Below are 14,359 nucleotides of genomic sequence, written 5' to 3' on the forward strand. Positions count from 1 at the left end.
TTGATTAATCAGGTCATCACAGCTGAACCACCTCCTTAAAATGTTTTCCTGACTAAGTAGCCCTCAGATTGATGGGAGCAGGTAGGACGAGAGGTAGGTAATAGGCAGGAGACAGAAACTGTATTTTAAAGGAAGGAGCTGCTCTGGGTAGATAGCAGGACTGACCAGCCTACAAGACAAGGCTTCAGAAGCATGGAGAGAGGCTGCACAGCCTGAAAACACAAAAGAAGTGAAGTTGGACGGGATGCAATGGCTAAATGCTGTAACACCCGACTATTTTATAGCTTCTGTGGTTACACAAATTCTAACATCAACATTTGTTCCTTACTTTTCAGTTGCATTTTTCTTGAACGGGAGACTTAGAAACCCTTTGCTCACACCACCAGCAAAGAGAAGACTCCGGAATTCCTAACACCTACTTTAAGTCTGGGAGCATGCTCAAGAGAACCAGAGAAACTTGCTATGCTCTGCCCACAGAAACAAATGACCAGTCTAAACCAGAACAAACAACTGAGTGATGAGATGAGTATTAGTGTAGGTTGCCATGAATTTAGGATTACAAAGATCCATTGACGATCAGTCTATAGAGACACTGTGTAAATGGAATTGTTTTGAATGACTAAAGTCTCTGAACACCTAATACTATACAGGGGAAAAAAAGGCTGTAAATGAGAGGTGTGACAGATTGCAATCTAACACAACACACTGAAATATTCTGATGCTTATCCACATTTGCAAAATCTGACGTGCATTACAATCTTATTTCACAAAAAGTCTTCTCTGATATCATTTAACATACCTGCACAAGTATATTTCCTTTTAAGGTTCTTTTAAAGGACCTTTATAAAAATACCAGAATCTATGCTACATTACTGTGACATTTCTTAAATCCTCCGAGGGACAAATAAGAATCTCTTTTTGGCAATACAGAAACCTCATCCTTTCTACCTGAATTTACTGTTTTAACATTTCCATTAGTACAAATCCACTCATTTTATCAGTGATCATCATCTAATATTTATATACCCCAAATAAAAATGTAGCTAATCCCATTAATTTACAATTAACATTTTCATATCAAAGCATCTCTGCAGTTACACACATACCAACACATATACTAATAAAATCACAGAAAAGTGATGCATAGCACAAAGCACCATTTTAGCTGCAGTATTCCACAGTAGGCTGGTACTAACAGGGAACATGGAAGTCAGCTGGTGCAGAGCATACAACTCTAATAAGAGACTTTTATGACAGAAATAATTTTGAATTCTTTATGGAGACAAAACAGATGGAGGGACAGAAAAGATGATATCTCCCATATCAAAGTATATCCAATCATTCCCACCAGCTGGCACTCAGGAAATTCAAACGGCTCCTGAATAAACTCAGATCAAGTATGTCAAGTTTGCAGTCTGAATCCGTTTTCATTCAATATTACATATGTTAAACACCTGGGATGAATTCCTAACCCTCTGAAAGACAACAGTAAACACCCACAAAATACTAATGAGCTGTCATTGCAGAGTTCCTAATTAAAAAAAAAGTGTATTTCAATAAATCAACTGGAAAAATATATGCCTCATTACTGCAGTTAGCTTAAACTGGATTTTCTTACACGGTACTTGCAAACGTATTTTTAGTCTTTCTAGGACAGGAAACATGTAAGAACTTAACAGAATTGCTATGAAGACTGGCAGTGTCTGGTTATACAAACATAACCAGGCTTTATCAGCAACAAGATATTACTTGTTTGCGTGTCTGATGATTTCTGAATCATCAGCTCCAAATCTTTCTCTACTGCCAACAGAAAAAGCAAAGAGTTGAAATAATTATTAGCAAACTTCTTTTGGCAAAAACATTCATTCCAAGCTTTGTTTTCTGCACTAAGGTTATTTCTTGGACTTCCTATGCAAAACTGGTGTAAAGAATTCTCTTTCTAGTATCACAGCCATCTGTCCCATCTGTTAGGGATAATGAGCACCAGCAAAGAAGTCTCAAACCACTGCCAAAAAAGACATCTTGGACATACCACCAACTGATTGAAGCAATTATTAGTATGATGCAGTAGAATAGAAGAGAAACAAAAGTTGTGATCCTGTATAACTACTAATTATATTAGAAATACATTACACTTTTAAAAACTATATTAGCTATATTGAAAAATATCCTCTACTTATGTTTAAACTTGTGGAGAGTTCAGGACTTGATTTACTTTGAGTCCTGCAAAGTCTGCAAGTGGAATAAGTCAGCAGCACTTATCATCTGTAACTTCTTCTCTTGCCAGAAGTTCAGAGACAACAAAGAACACATCTCCCCTCCTTCTGCTTGAAGCTGGAAGCTTTAAGCACACTCTGAAAAGAAGCAGGCTAGTAGTACCACTCCAAACCTCTTCAGCGTCTTTTCTTCATCTAAAATTTAATCCTACAAGTCAAGCACATAAATAGTTGTTTAAATACAATTAAAAAAATATATAAACGGCATAGGCTCACCATCACCCTTGACAAAATGGTAATGGAAAAACAATATAAATTAACCTAATTAACTTTCAATTTTCCTTACTTATGTGTTTAATCGTGCTACAATGCTATGTACTTTCTGAAGTACATTAACAGGAATGTCTTCCTATACACTTTACAAGCAATACACTTTATCCTGGAAGGTTGAAAGACAGATATGGTTGCGGAACACTAGCCTCTGCCTATATATGCCTGTAACAACTTTCTTGCTACTACAGGATGGTTATATATCTGTTTCCTCTCCAAGCATCTCTCTTTAGTGATCAGCCCTTATACGCTGAATTCTGCACATACTTGACCAGGCTCCAGGTTCCATTCTCCATGAAGCAAGCATTCTTAACTAGCAGGTCTGACTGGATGTTTTTTTCCTCTTCTCTTTGAATGACTGGGCAATGTTTGTAAACCAAAATACTAACTACAGCTATGGAAACAAAGATTTAAAAAACAGTCTCGCTATATATCTGCCTTATCCAATTCCTTGATGAGTATCTTGTCAGGCCTAAGTTCTCTAGTGCAACTCTCTCTGTAGTTGTCTGCATGTCCACTTTTTCCCCTCAAACAGCTCTGTGACAAATGCTTCTGTCTTATTTAACCCTGAGAAAGCAATTTCTCTTTTCCTGTAATTTTTACTGTGCCAATTTAAAAGCAGCATGTTGGCTCTGTGAGAGGTTTAGTTTGTCCAGCTGCCCCTCCCACAACTTTGTAACAATAGTCCAGTGTTTGCGGAGGCTGTCTTTACTATTAGTGGGGTCTTTTTTCCGTCAGCCTTGTTCATTTAACTGATAAATCATGCAGCCCATGTAGCAATTGTTATTATAGCCATTACATCTGGTCCTAACGCTCTAATGTACTTAGCTGTTTGCTCTTAGAAAGAGCTAAACCATTAATAACTACAAATACACATCTGCCTCGATCCTTTAATCCCAAACATAGTTTTCTTTGAACTGTTCTTTGTGTATATTAGGTTATACTGTGGACTAGCTCAGCTAAGAACTAAAATCATTACAAATGTTTTCAACTTCGGAAGAAGTCACTGCTGGAAATTAATACATTTTATACTAGGCTTATGAAACATTATCCCGTTACTGAAATATATGAACTATATATACACTATGATCTATCTGTGGTGACTATTTACCTGAGCACTTTTTTTAAAGTCCGAATTGTCCTTTTGGTTTATATTCCATTTTTGTAGTAATAACCTGTTTGAAAGAAAAACAAAACCCAAAGAATTACAGCAGCTTTTCACAGAGAGATATACATTGTAGCTTTGTGTCTCTGTCTAGCCATGTCCTTGTGTGACAGAAAATCTTTTCATTCAGGAGGTATAATACATTTTAAAGCTCTTTGCAAGTACTTTTACCCGCTATTACTACTGAAATGGCACTTTCTGGTTCTGGGTAGGCAGTTAGGAAGCGTAACAATGAAGAAACATAAGGATCAATACAATTTAACTGTCCTTCACTTCAGTTCTAGGCAGGTATCAAAGCTAGCTCTGAACGATACCAGAAGCAGCAGGGAATGGTGTGCCACCTAAGCCAGTTCAGTTTACTGAGATGCAGATGGCATGCAATGCCAACAGGGCTATGCTGCTTCCAGGAACTGACTTAGCTCGTTTGGAGTCCGCTGGGATACCTCTGCCTGGCGTCACATTGTACTATTATCTGTTACGATACTGTTAACAGAAACGGAAAAAAGAAACTTCATGTTGAGGGAGGATGCTGAAGAGAAGATGAGGAAGAGAAAAGAAAGGGAGACAAACCTGAAGAGTGTTGGCAGAATATTCTTATTCTATGGAGAGAAAAGGAAGCTGAAAATTACAGTAAAGGAAAGAGGGGAAGACACAGGACAAATTCTGGTGGGCCCAAGACTTAATAGGGAAAGGAAAGAGATTAAGAGTCAAATTATTCAGGAAAGCAGAAAAAGACTGAGATTGAGAGGAGAATGATTTTTCCAGATCCTTCAGTAAATCAGGAAATGTAAGAAGAGTGAAGAGGAAGGCTTAGGGAATCTTCCCAGAAAAAAGGCTAGTAGAAACTTCACAGGTCTTTAGAGGAAAAAAGAAAGGGAGATTGATGGTAACTTGAGAAGTAAATGGGTTGAGATGGGGTTGTCTGAGAACAGTAGAAAGACCTCACATGATTCCATGCAGAGAACATAATTCTAGCAGACAGAGAATGGAGGATGATGGAGTTAGAGAAGTCAGGGTGAGGTAGGATAGAAGGAGCACATACAGATTTTGGAAAATAAAAGTAATCTGCATTTCTGAGCAAGAAGTCATGCTAGAGGAAGAGGTACCAAAAAGAACATTGCATCACATTAACAAGAGTAAATTTTCTTTTTTAATAATATATACGAGGAGAAATACATTGATTTGGCAGATGACAGAACTCAGCAAGAAGAGGAACAACTTAATGTAATTTCTCTTTGACATAAGAAATGGAGGGACAACAACTGAGAGAAAACAACAGCCCTGAAGTTTAACACATTGTTAGAATCTGCTCAGATCCTTTACTATGATGGTAACTAATTGTGTAAGACCTTAAAACTAAATCCCTCTGAAGCAGTGTGCTTTTGCATGTCATTTTCCAAGCCTCAAAAAACCACTAAAATTGACAGTACAAGGAAAGAAACAGCAATAATTTTTAAATAGCAGACACTGGAAGTCAGATGTTCTTATCTTCCTTTCATGAAATAAAAAAGCAATTATTGAAAGATTCTTGATAAATACTCACCTCAAAGATTTTGCCTGCTTTAAGAAACGTCTAGCTTTGGCTACTTCTTGAGTAAGTTTCTTTAAATCATCTCCTTCAAAGTATGGGAAAACTGGATCCTGAAAACAGAATTAAAATATCCTCCTTTAACTTGCATCTATTTATAATTTTCAATTCCTACCAATTTAATTAACTGAGCCTAAGCTCTAGCTTCCCCTACTCCCATCTACTTGCAGAGAAGGTGTTGGTCTTACAAGGGGAGAGCAGAGCAACTCCGGATTGAATGTGGTTCTGTTCACTATCATATTTTTCTGCTGTGGCAATCCCTGAGGTCTCCTGCTGGAGCATTAACATGTTAAACACTGTATAAGGATTTTACAATTACATAAATGAAATACAAGATGGTAAGGATAAGAAGGCACAGTAAAAGCTAAAGTTACCTTAAAACCCACAGTGTCCAGATACAAGATTTTTCTTTGCTTCTCTTTCAAAAACTATATTGCATTGCATATTTCTTTCATGGGTTTGGTCACCTGACCAAGGCAGCTAGCAGAGAGGCAAAGCCAGATACTAAGATTTCTCCTTTCAGTTTCAATGTGAAGTATCTTAGGAGTCTTGTATTAGTTTTTCTCATGATTTTTCTTTTTTAAATGCAGTTCGACTACTGATGAAGAACTGAGTTGAAATGAAACAAAACTAAACCCAGCAAAACCAATTCATTTAACGTACATCTTCATCATCAAGTCCCTCTGTCAACATTCTGTGTGCTGCTAATTGTCCATCCACATCTCCAAAACTGCAATGGTAGCGCCCTCCTGTTTGAGAAGCAAGCTTCTTCAGAAATTCATTAGCTCCTCTGTTAACAACAAAGTAGTAAGTTACTCATGAAAATTATTTCTCTGAAAGCAACAACAATAGAAAAATAACTTCTAAGAATTCCTCAAAAAATATTACATCAAAACAAACAGTTTGGAGGACACGATTATAAACTTCTGTATCATTTCTAATTGTCAATTGCTAATGAAGAATATATACTGCTTAGCTGTTATAACCTCCAAAACCAGGCTATTTTTGGAAAAGAGGTTCAGTGTAGCAATACAACAAAAAAAGAAACTAAACCAAGAAATCCAGAAGCCAGGCTGGCAGGTAAAGGGCAGTAATATTTTACACAGGGGAAGAAAACCAAAAGCTGAGAGACTCCATAAAGGGAAAGAACATTTTGTGCATGCCCCATATTTTATTCTCTTGCCTAAGCCTCTATTACTTGCCATTATAGAATCATAGAATCATAGAATCATTGAGGTTGGAAAAGACCTCTAAGATCATCGAGTCCAACCATCAACCCAACACCACCATGCCCACTAAACCATGTCCCTAAGCGCCTCATCTACACGTCTTTTAAATACCTCCAGGGATGGGGACTCCACCACTTCCCTGGGCAGCCTGGTCCAATGTTTCACCACTCTTTCAGTAAAGAAATTTTTCCTTACATCCAATCTAAACCTCCCCTGCCGCAACTTGAGGCCATTTCCTCTCATCTTATCGCTTGTTACTTCGGAGAAAAGACCAACACCCACCTCGCTACAACCTCCTTTCAGGTAGTTGTAGAGAGCGATGAGGTCTCCCCTCAGCCTCCTTTTCTCCAGGCTGAACAACCCCAGCTCCCTCAGCCGCTCCTCATAAGACTTGTTCTCCAGACCCCTCACCAGCCTCGTTGCCCTTCTCTGGACACGCTCCAGCACGTCGACGTCCTTCTTGTAGTGAGGGGCCCAAAACTGAACACAGTATTCGAGGTGCGGCCTCACCAGTGCCGAGTACAGGGGCACGATCACTTCCCTACTTCTTGTCCAACAAGAACCATCAGGATAACTGGTACAGTTGTTACTGTATTCTTATTGCAAGTATGCTAAATCACACACTTTTACTGCCATTTATACCTCATTTTAGGGTCCTGTCTCCCAAGCACTAGCATTGCAAAGTCAAAAATAGTCATACATCCATTAATTTCAAGTAAGCTGCAAGGATTGATTCCATTCTAGAACTAGACACTAAAATCTCCACAACTAACTAGGAGATTTCTTTGAAAGGAAGCAGCAGATTTTATTGCAGAGTAACTTGTAGTCAGAAGTGACATTTTCCTCCCTTATTAGCAGATTTCCTTAAAAGACAGTTATTGGCTACTGACCAGTTAATTTATTTGCATATAATTTGGTTAACTCAAAATATAAATAAAAGACTTTTCATAAATACTTAAAGTTGGCTTTTTCAACTTAGGACCAATAATTCAAAGGTTTACCAGAAAGGAAGATTTATAAAAGCTTACAAAATAACAATCTCTTCCTGTCAAACCTCACTTCCAAAAATCACAGAGACCACAGACTACGTATCAAGAGGTCTACTGCTTCTCCCCTTAATGGCTTGAAAAATTACATCCAAACTAACTGTCATCTTTTGAGGGATTTAGCTTTAAGGTCTATTAGCTACCATAGCAGTATAGGATCTGGCCAATTTACTTTGGAGCAGTAATGGAGTTTTGAAGCAAATCCCCCAATTATTTTTGTCTGCCACGTGTTGGTTTGGCTCTCACAGTAGCTCTGTTGTGTACAAACTATACTCCTTTAGTAGGAGACTAATCTAGAAACTCCAGTCCACATATGCTTTCTCTTATCAGGTATCAGTGTGGTTGTATTACCACAACATTATCCAGTGTACACCTAGCAAATATGCCCACAGATGACTCCTGAAACATCCAGAACTCTGAAAACACCCTGAAGTTCTACAGAATGGTCCAAGCATCGTGTGTGCCCTATTTTCTCATGACTATCATCTCTCAGACTTCCTTTAGATTCCGCTGGTCTTTCCTCATCCATCCTCACGCCTGCTTTGAAATCTTTTGCCTTTCTTATATTTTCTGTTGCACGTTCACCCTCCTAAACCTTTTGTTTCTTTTACTTTTAATCTTTTTACAGCTCTATTCCATGGATGTTGCCACAGCAATCCCACAGTTCAGCAGGACGCAACCTAGGACCTAATAGAAACAACACTGCTTGCCAGTTTGTGCTATGAGGGTCAAAAATTTCTCATGGCATCTGGATAACCCAACGGCATTATCCAGAAGTTGTTAACCTCGTGACTGCCACTGGGACAGGAGGGTTGGCAGGCAATGCTGCATTCAATTCAAGAATACAAAGGCCGAGTTCTTGAAGACCTGGGACAACTACTGCATTTTGAGGTGGCAGGGTGGACATGCACCTATTCTAGAAAGCTTGAAGAGCTGGTGGGCCATTTGGCTATCTGCTCCCTGCATCACACAGCCACAGCCATGGATGAGAACCTAGAGGAGCACATACTTTTTTATATTGTTCCATGGTCCCCAATTCTGCACCATGCAAAGATCCCTGAAAAGGAACATCCAGAGATTATCTTTAACCCACACCCCACCATGGCTGGCATTAGCACTTTCCTAGTGCTCCCGATTCCAGTCCAGGCAAGCGTGTTAACTTTTTATGCCTCTATAGGGACATGTATATGACAGACTAGTGATAGAACTACAGGAAAGACCTCAGTGCTGCAGACCAGTGATGCATATCACTTCTCTGTGTGCACAAAGGCAACTCTCTCAAGGACATAAGCTGTGGGAGATGTAGGCCATGTGGCAATTACCTGTGTCAGAACAGCCTTTCCAGTTCCCACACGTATGAAAGTCTAGCTCAATCCTGGTGTTAGTGAACTGAGCACATGGCACATTTTGGTAACACAGCTTTTTGACAATAAATAAACGAGTAATTTTAAAGATTTTTTTGTTGTTCTTGCAAAGTATCATATACCTGTCTGTACAGCTAAAAGAAATGGTGTGGATTTTAATATCTTGTTTCTTTCTCAATCTTTCAATTTCTTTCAAAATCAGACTGCAACTGGTGTCTGGTTTTCCATCAGTCAATACATACAGTGCCTCTACACCTTGGAAACTGAGAGCCTTCTGAAAAGCAGAAAATAAGCTTAAATAATTAGTACATTTATATGAAAAGTTATACTTAAGAATGAAAACACAATTCTAATGATTTAAGATAGCTTTATATTTACCACATCATTAATCAAGTTAGTATTGTCTTTTCCTTTTCACTAAGTGTGAAAGAGATCAAGGACATAAATTTGAAAAATAAACAAGTAGATAATTTGTAGCATAAAGCAGTATATTCATAAGCAGGGCATCACCAAAAACTGACTTACTGAAATAAGCAAATTAACTGGTTTTGGAGAACTGCTGACAGAAGATTTTTACATCACATTTTGTGGGAGTTAGAGATGCTTAATGTCTGAAAATCAGGCTTGCTAGGACTTGGCCTTTTTATATTATGAAAACTTGGTATGGTAATTGACTCAGTGGACATTCTTGTAATACAGACATGCCTGATAGTTCTACTGGACTTGATTCACGATGAATTCCATAAAATTTATAAGGAGATTCTGCAAGGGTGTCTAGAACAAGAATCATTCAAGGCAACATTTCTTTTTTGATTCAAATTTTAAATCTTATGAAATGGCAAGTTCTTTCAGTCTCTGTTTTAAATTATTATTACTAGTTAATTTCTACACTGAATTTTTATAGGAGAAAAGTTTCTTCATCTGAGTTGTACTCAGTGCCCACGTGATTCCAACAACCACTGCTTCTTTAAAATCCCTGTTTGGCTCAGAGCAAATATATCACAGCCACAGTTACACATAAGCATCATTTTGAGCAACTGGCTATTTTCTCTCTCTCCAGTATTCTTTGAACACAAATATTAATGCAGCTATTGATATTTCACATTTTTCTTAAACTCAGTATGAGCAATGAATTCTAGTATCTATGAGCCCTGGGGACAGGAACAGTGGCTTGATTCCAGATCTGTTCAGTGTTTTGCATATAAAAATGTTGTATGCTTTGACCAAATAATTTTCCTAAAACATTGTCAGTCAGATGGACGTGTTTTATCATCACAAGACACGATGTCTTCTCCAAAACGTGGTACACAATTTACTAACCTGTAAAGCCATAAGGATGCATGTATTACCATGAGCGTGGAATTTGGACACCCACTGCACAGCATCATGACATGTTTCATCAGTTGCCTCTACAAGACACTCCTTCCAAATCTCTGTATTTTCTGCAAATCTCAGCAGGTTAAACCTAAGGAGAAAGATGGCCCACAACATTTAACCCCAACCAATACTATCAGTCACTTCAGATAAGCCAGTTTTGAAATAAACAAAAAAACCCAAAACAAAACAAACAAAACCAAACCCAATTAAAAACAAACAAAAAACCAAAACCAAGAGCCTAGTATTGGAATAAGGTCTTGAGCTTTGGAAGAGTCAGAAAGCATATCTCACTCTGCATGAACAGAAAATCTATGGGAATGCTGAGCCCAAAAGGATAAACAGCATCAGCCTATGGCAAATGAGGCTCAAATCTTAGAGAGCTGAGAGTTAAAAGTTGCTTAAAAAGAAGAACAGAAAAAGCTGTTCATGTCACATGCACATTATGCACTAACATATAATAATTACTTGTATTGTGTTTTAGTACTGTATTATTTGTAATTAAGTAATCTTATTACATAATAATAAGTAGTGCAGATTTCAGTCTTTATCAGTAGTTCATCATACCTGACTTCATTTTTTCTCAGCTGTTCCCAGATAAGGGAGGTAAGTTCTTTTGTGACATGTGGCAAATATGGGTCCATGGAACCAGATGTATCAATCAAAACACAGACATTTGCTTCTAAAATGGTACCAAACAATCTTCGGCTTCCTGGGCCAGAACATTAAAACTAATTAAGGGTCATTACATAGGTTTATTTTATTGAGCATATGATTTTATTGAGCATACTGCAAAATCTTCAGTCTTTAGGGGTTATTCTGGGCATATTCCTACATAATAAATTCTAATCTGTGTGGAAACTAGGTATTTCAAAGGTTAATAATAGAAAAGTCTTATGCCATTTCAAATCTAGCACTATCAAGCATTAATTACTAGCCAATTGTAGCAACTTGCATTAAACAATTTGTAGCTCCTACTTTACAATCCAGCAAAAAATTAAACTGTTTCCCAACAAAGATCTTTATGAGCAACAGAGGGATCAAAATACTTTTCACCAGCAGTGATGCTGAACTTCTAAATAGGGCACATTCTTAGCAAAAGAAACAGAAGAGCTACTTTTGCTTGTATGTTATTGTATACAATCTGTTGCTAGAAAGCTTCTGATACGAAGAACCTTGTATTCATGAACACAACATACAAAAAGGAAAAACTTACATCACAGCCCTAATTATTTCACAGCAAGCTATGTGTTTATCAGCTACACAGATGCTGAATTATCTTATATTCTTATTTTATTGTCATAAAAATACTTTTTAAAATTTCAATGAAATACAAAACAGATGACCTTTATTCATATTTGAGGTCCAGATTTATGTTCAGATTTATTCTATTAGAAATAGTAGACAAGAAGATTCTATGTATGTTTAAGTTGTGCTTTATAGAAAAACAGATGCACACCAATACCTGACAGAAGCCACTGTATTCTTTGTATATAGCGCTGCAACACTTTCTCCAGTTGTTCAGCGTAGATTTCCAGTTCTTTAGATTGAAACTGCAGATGTTTCACAACCCCCTGGAAAAATTTAGTTTGTACAAGAGCATCTTACTTCAGGAGATTTGAGCTCAGCTGCTATGTATGCAATGTCTGCATTAGAAATCAGGGAGATTATTTTTTTTTGTCTTTACCTCTATGAAATAGCTTAAGAAAATTTTTGCGACTCTGTTGCTACTAAATAACTGGTTTATCCAAATTAGGAAAGCTTAGTTCTCATCTCAGGAAGTTGTGCTGGGCAACGAGTTTATATAATTTGACTGGATAGGTCCATCTGTTGCATTCTTTCTGACAGTTTTATAGATATAATAGAACAATAATATCCTGGGCTTAACTTTCTATGTTTCTCTCCAGTCATTACACAAACCGAAACAATCAAGATCCAACATTTTCCCACTTTCGACTGACTCACACATGATTTTTAAAAGCTTTACTTAAAATTTTAAAATTATTTTTCACACTGTATGAGCAGAGGAGACACTATACGTTCTAAAGATCCCATGCAGTTTTCACCTCAAACACACTAAATATTTTTTGTGGTGGATAAAAGACCTTCTCTAGCTTTCTAATAGAAGGATGATTTAAGAAAGAAGAACAGGGAATAGTGGAGGGAACATCACACTACCAAGCCACAAACACTGATCAACATGCATTGTCTTAAACAAATACAAAGCCTTTCAATGATGTAGGTATATGACGTCTGCAAAAGCTTACATTGATTTCTACACTGGGGAAGATAGTACAGTATTTTGCCGACACTTTCTTGTGCAGAGACTCCACAGTTTTCTTTTGGTGAGTACAGCCTGGACCAAACATCAGTCTGGGCAATTCCAGTTTGAGCTTTTTAATACTGTACTTGGTCAGCCACTTGTAAGACAAACAAATGGAGCAATTGGTTGTTAGTAAATATTAGAACAGTTTAAGTAATAATACATTGTACAGAATCACATGTTCACATTAATTCATACGGATAATTCTAAAATGGCAATTTATTAGTAAGGACCAAAATACCTCTTTGCTTGAACAGATTTCCTCTTTTTTTGGTAATGTAACGGAGGGAACAAGCTTTCTTATGCACATTATCTTTGGATACTTTTGATATACTGTACCTAGTTAAGAGAATGAACAAAGTAGTATTAGGAGCCCTAGGTTTAAATCATAGCCCTTTTGAATCACATATGACTGTTGATTAAAAAAAACCCCAAAACAAAACCCAAATAAAAAACCCCCCAAAACCCACAGACTAGCATTTCATACACAATTCCACATTTGAAAAAAATGCAAAGTTTTTATAGATCAAAGTACTTAAAAATCACTTATTTTTAAAAATTGTCACCTTCAAAAAATTCCAAACCAAATCTTCTGTCATCATTTTTCCTTAGAGCATCTTTGACGAAAAGATCCCAAAGGACTTTACAAAAACAAAAAGCCCCAAACCCACTCCCCACCAAAAAAAACCCCAAACACCCCAAAAAAACCCAACAAACAAAAGCCAAAAAGAGCCACCCCCCAAAAAAACAAATACCAAACCAAGAAACCCCACCACTATTCGATATGTCAAACTCACTTCCACTCACTATTTAAAGCACACTGATTATCAGTGACTTAACATCGTAACAGTTTTATAATAAAAATGCTGATAACAAAAATGCTTCACCCATCATATCCTGATAACACATACCCACATTTCTTCCTTTATCAGTATAAAATGCTGACACAGAAAACTCTGGCTGCTTCCTTGGTTTATGCTTTCTTTTATTCTCAGTCTGAGGCCATTCTTTTATTGTTTGTGCTACAAAAAAAAAAAGTGGACTTACTTCAGCTAGATAAAACTCTTACATGCAACCCTGTTCTTCAGTTCATAGTTTCCTATTGCCACAATGATAAATACTTAATTTTCTTAGATACTGGTTAAGAAAAATCTGTATTATAGAACTACTTATGCTACTTTCACAGAAATGGAACCAAAACCTTCACAAATTTATAAACTACCATCAGGAAGAATGTCACAGGGCATAATCTGAAAAGATTAGGGGTTTAGAATAAGCATAATATTTGTTAGAAAAGCCGATTAATATTGTACAAAGCACCTCATATGGAAATGTGAATCCAGATTTGTAAACACTGCTACATATCAACAATCTAATTTCAATAAATCAGTGTATTTTAAGACTCAAATTTAATGCAAACATAAAAAACCAATTTTGCAGTTGTTAGCAAAGTTGCAAAGAAAAAACACAGGAAAAATTACAAAAATGGAGGAGAAAGGAATTGGACTTTAAGGGACCAACAGTGGCTGCAATCAATTTAAGAGCTGTTGCATATACTAGGAGCGGTTGCAAGAGTCAGCACTTCAGATTACAACACAAATGTCAGGTTATTTTCCTTCATTACTGGATCATAAATAAGTGAAGTGGAATAGCGTATTAATAACAATGGGCTCTAACAGTATTAGCAGAAATATATATATTGAACTAATAACATAATAAATCTC

General features: G+C 37.0%; 1 protein-coding gene across 1 annotated transcript in view; it reads right to left on the minus strand.

Annotated features, from left to right (window-relative positions):
- Positions 1–2,165: 2,165 nt before the first annotated feature.
- Positions 2,166–14,359, minus strand: part of VWA3A (von Willebrand factor A domain containing 3A) — a 35,684-nt gene continuing 23,490 nt past the window's right edge. Inside the window, exons 24-34 of the mRNA XM_076351217.1 lie at positions 13,547–13,657; positions 12,877–12,974; positions 12,580–12,732; positions 11,778–11,886; positions 10,880–11,024; positions 10,259–10,403; positions 9,061–9,212; positions 5,963–6,089; positions 5,255–5,352; positions 3,658–3,721; positions 2,166–2,424 (exon numbers count right to left, since the gene is read on the minus strand). Of these exons, the coding sequence (XP_076207332.1) occupies positions 2,419–2,424; positions 3,658–3,721; positions 5,255–5,352; positions 5,963–6,089; positions 9,061–9,212; positions 10,259–10,403; positions 10,880–11,024; positions 11,778–11,886; positions 12,580–12,732; positions 12,877–12,974; positions 13,547–13,657 (1,208 nt within the window). The 3' untranslated portion in view covers positions 2,166–2,418. The remainder of the gene's footprint in view (positions 2,425–3,657; positions 3,722–5,254; positions 5,353–5,962; positions 6,090–9,060; positions 9,213–10,258; positions 10,404–10,879; positions 11,025–11,777; positions 11,887–12,579; positions 12,733–12,876; positions 12,975–13,546; positions 13,658–14,359) is intronic.

This window comes from Aptenodytes patagonicus, chromosome 13 (genome assembly GCF_965638725.1).
Source record: "Aptenodytes patagonicus chromosome 13, bAptPat1.pri.cur, whole genome shotgun sequence".
NCBI lineage: Eukaryota > Metazoa > Chordata > Aves > Sphenisciformes > Spheniscidae > Aptenodytes > Aptenodytes patagonicus.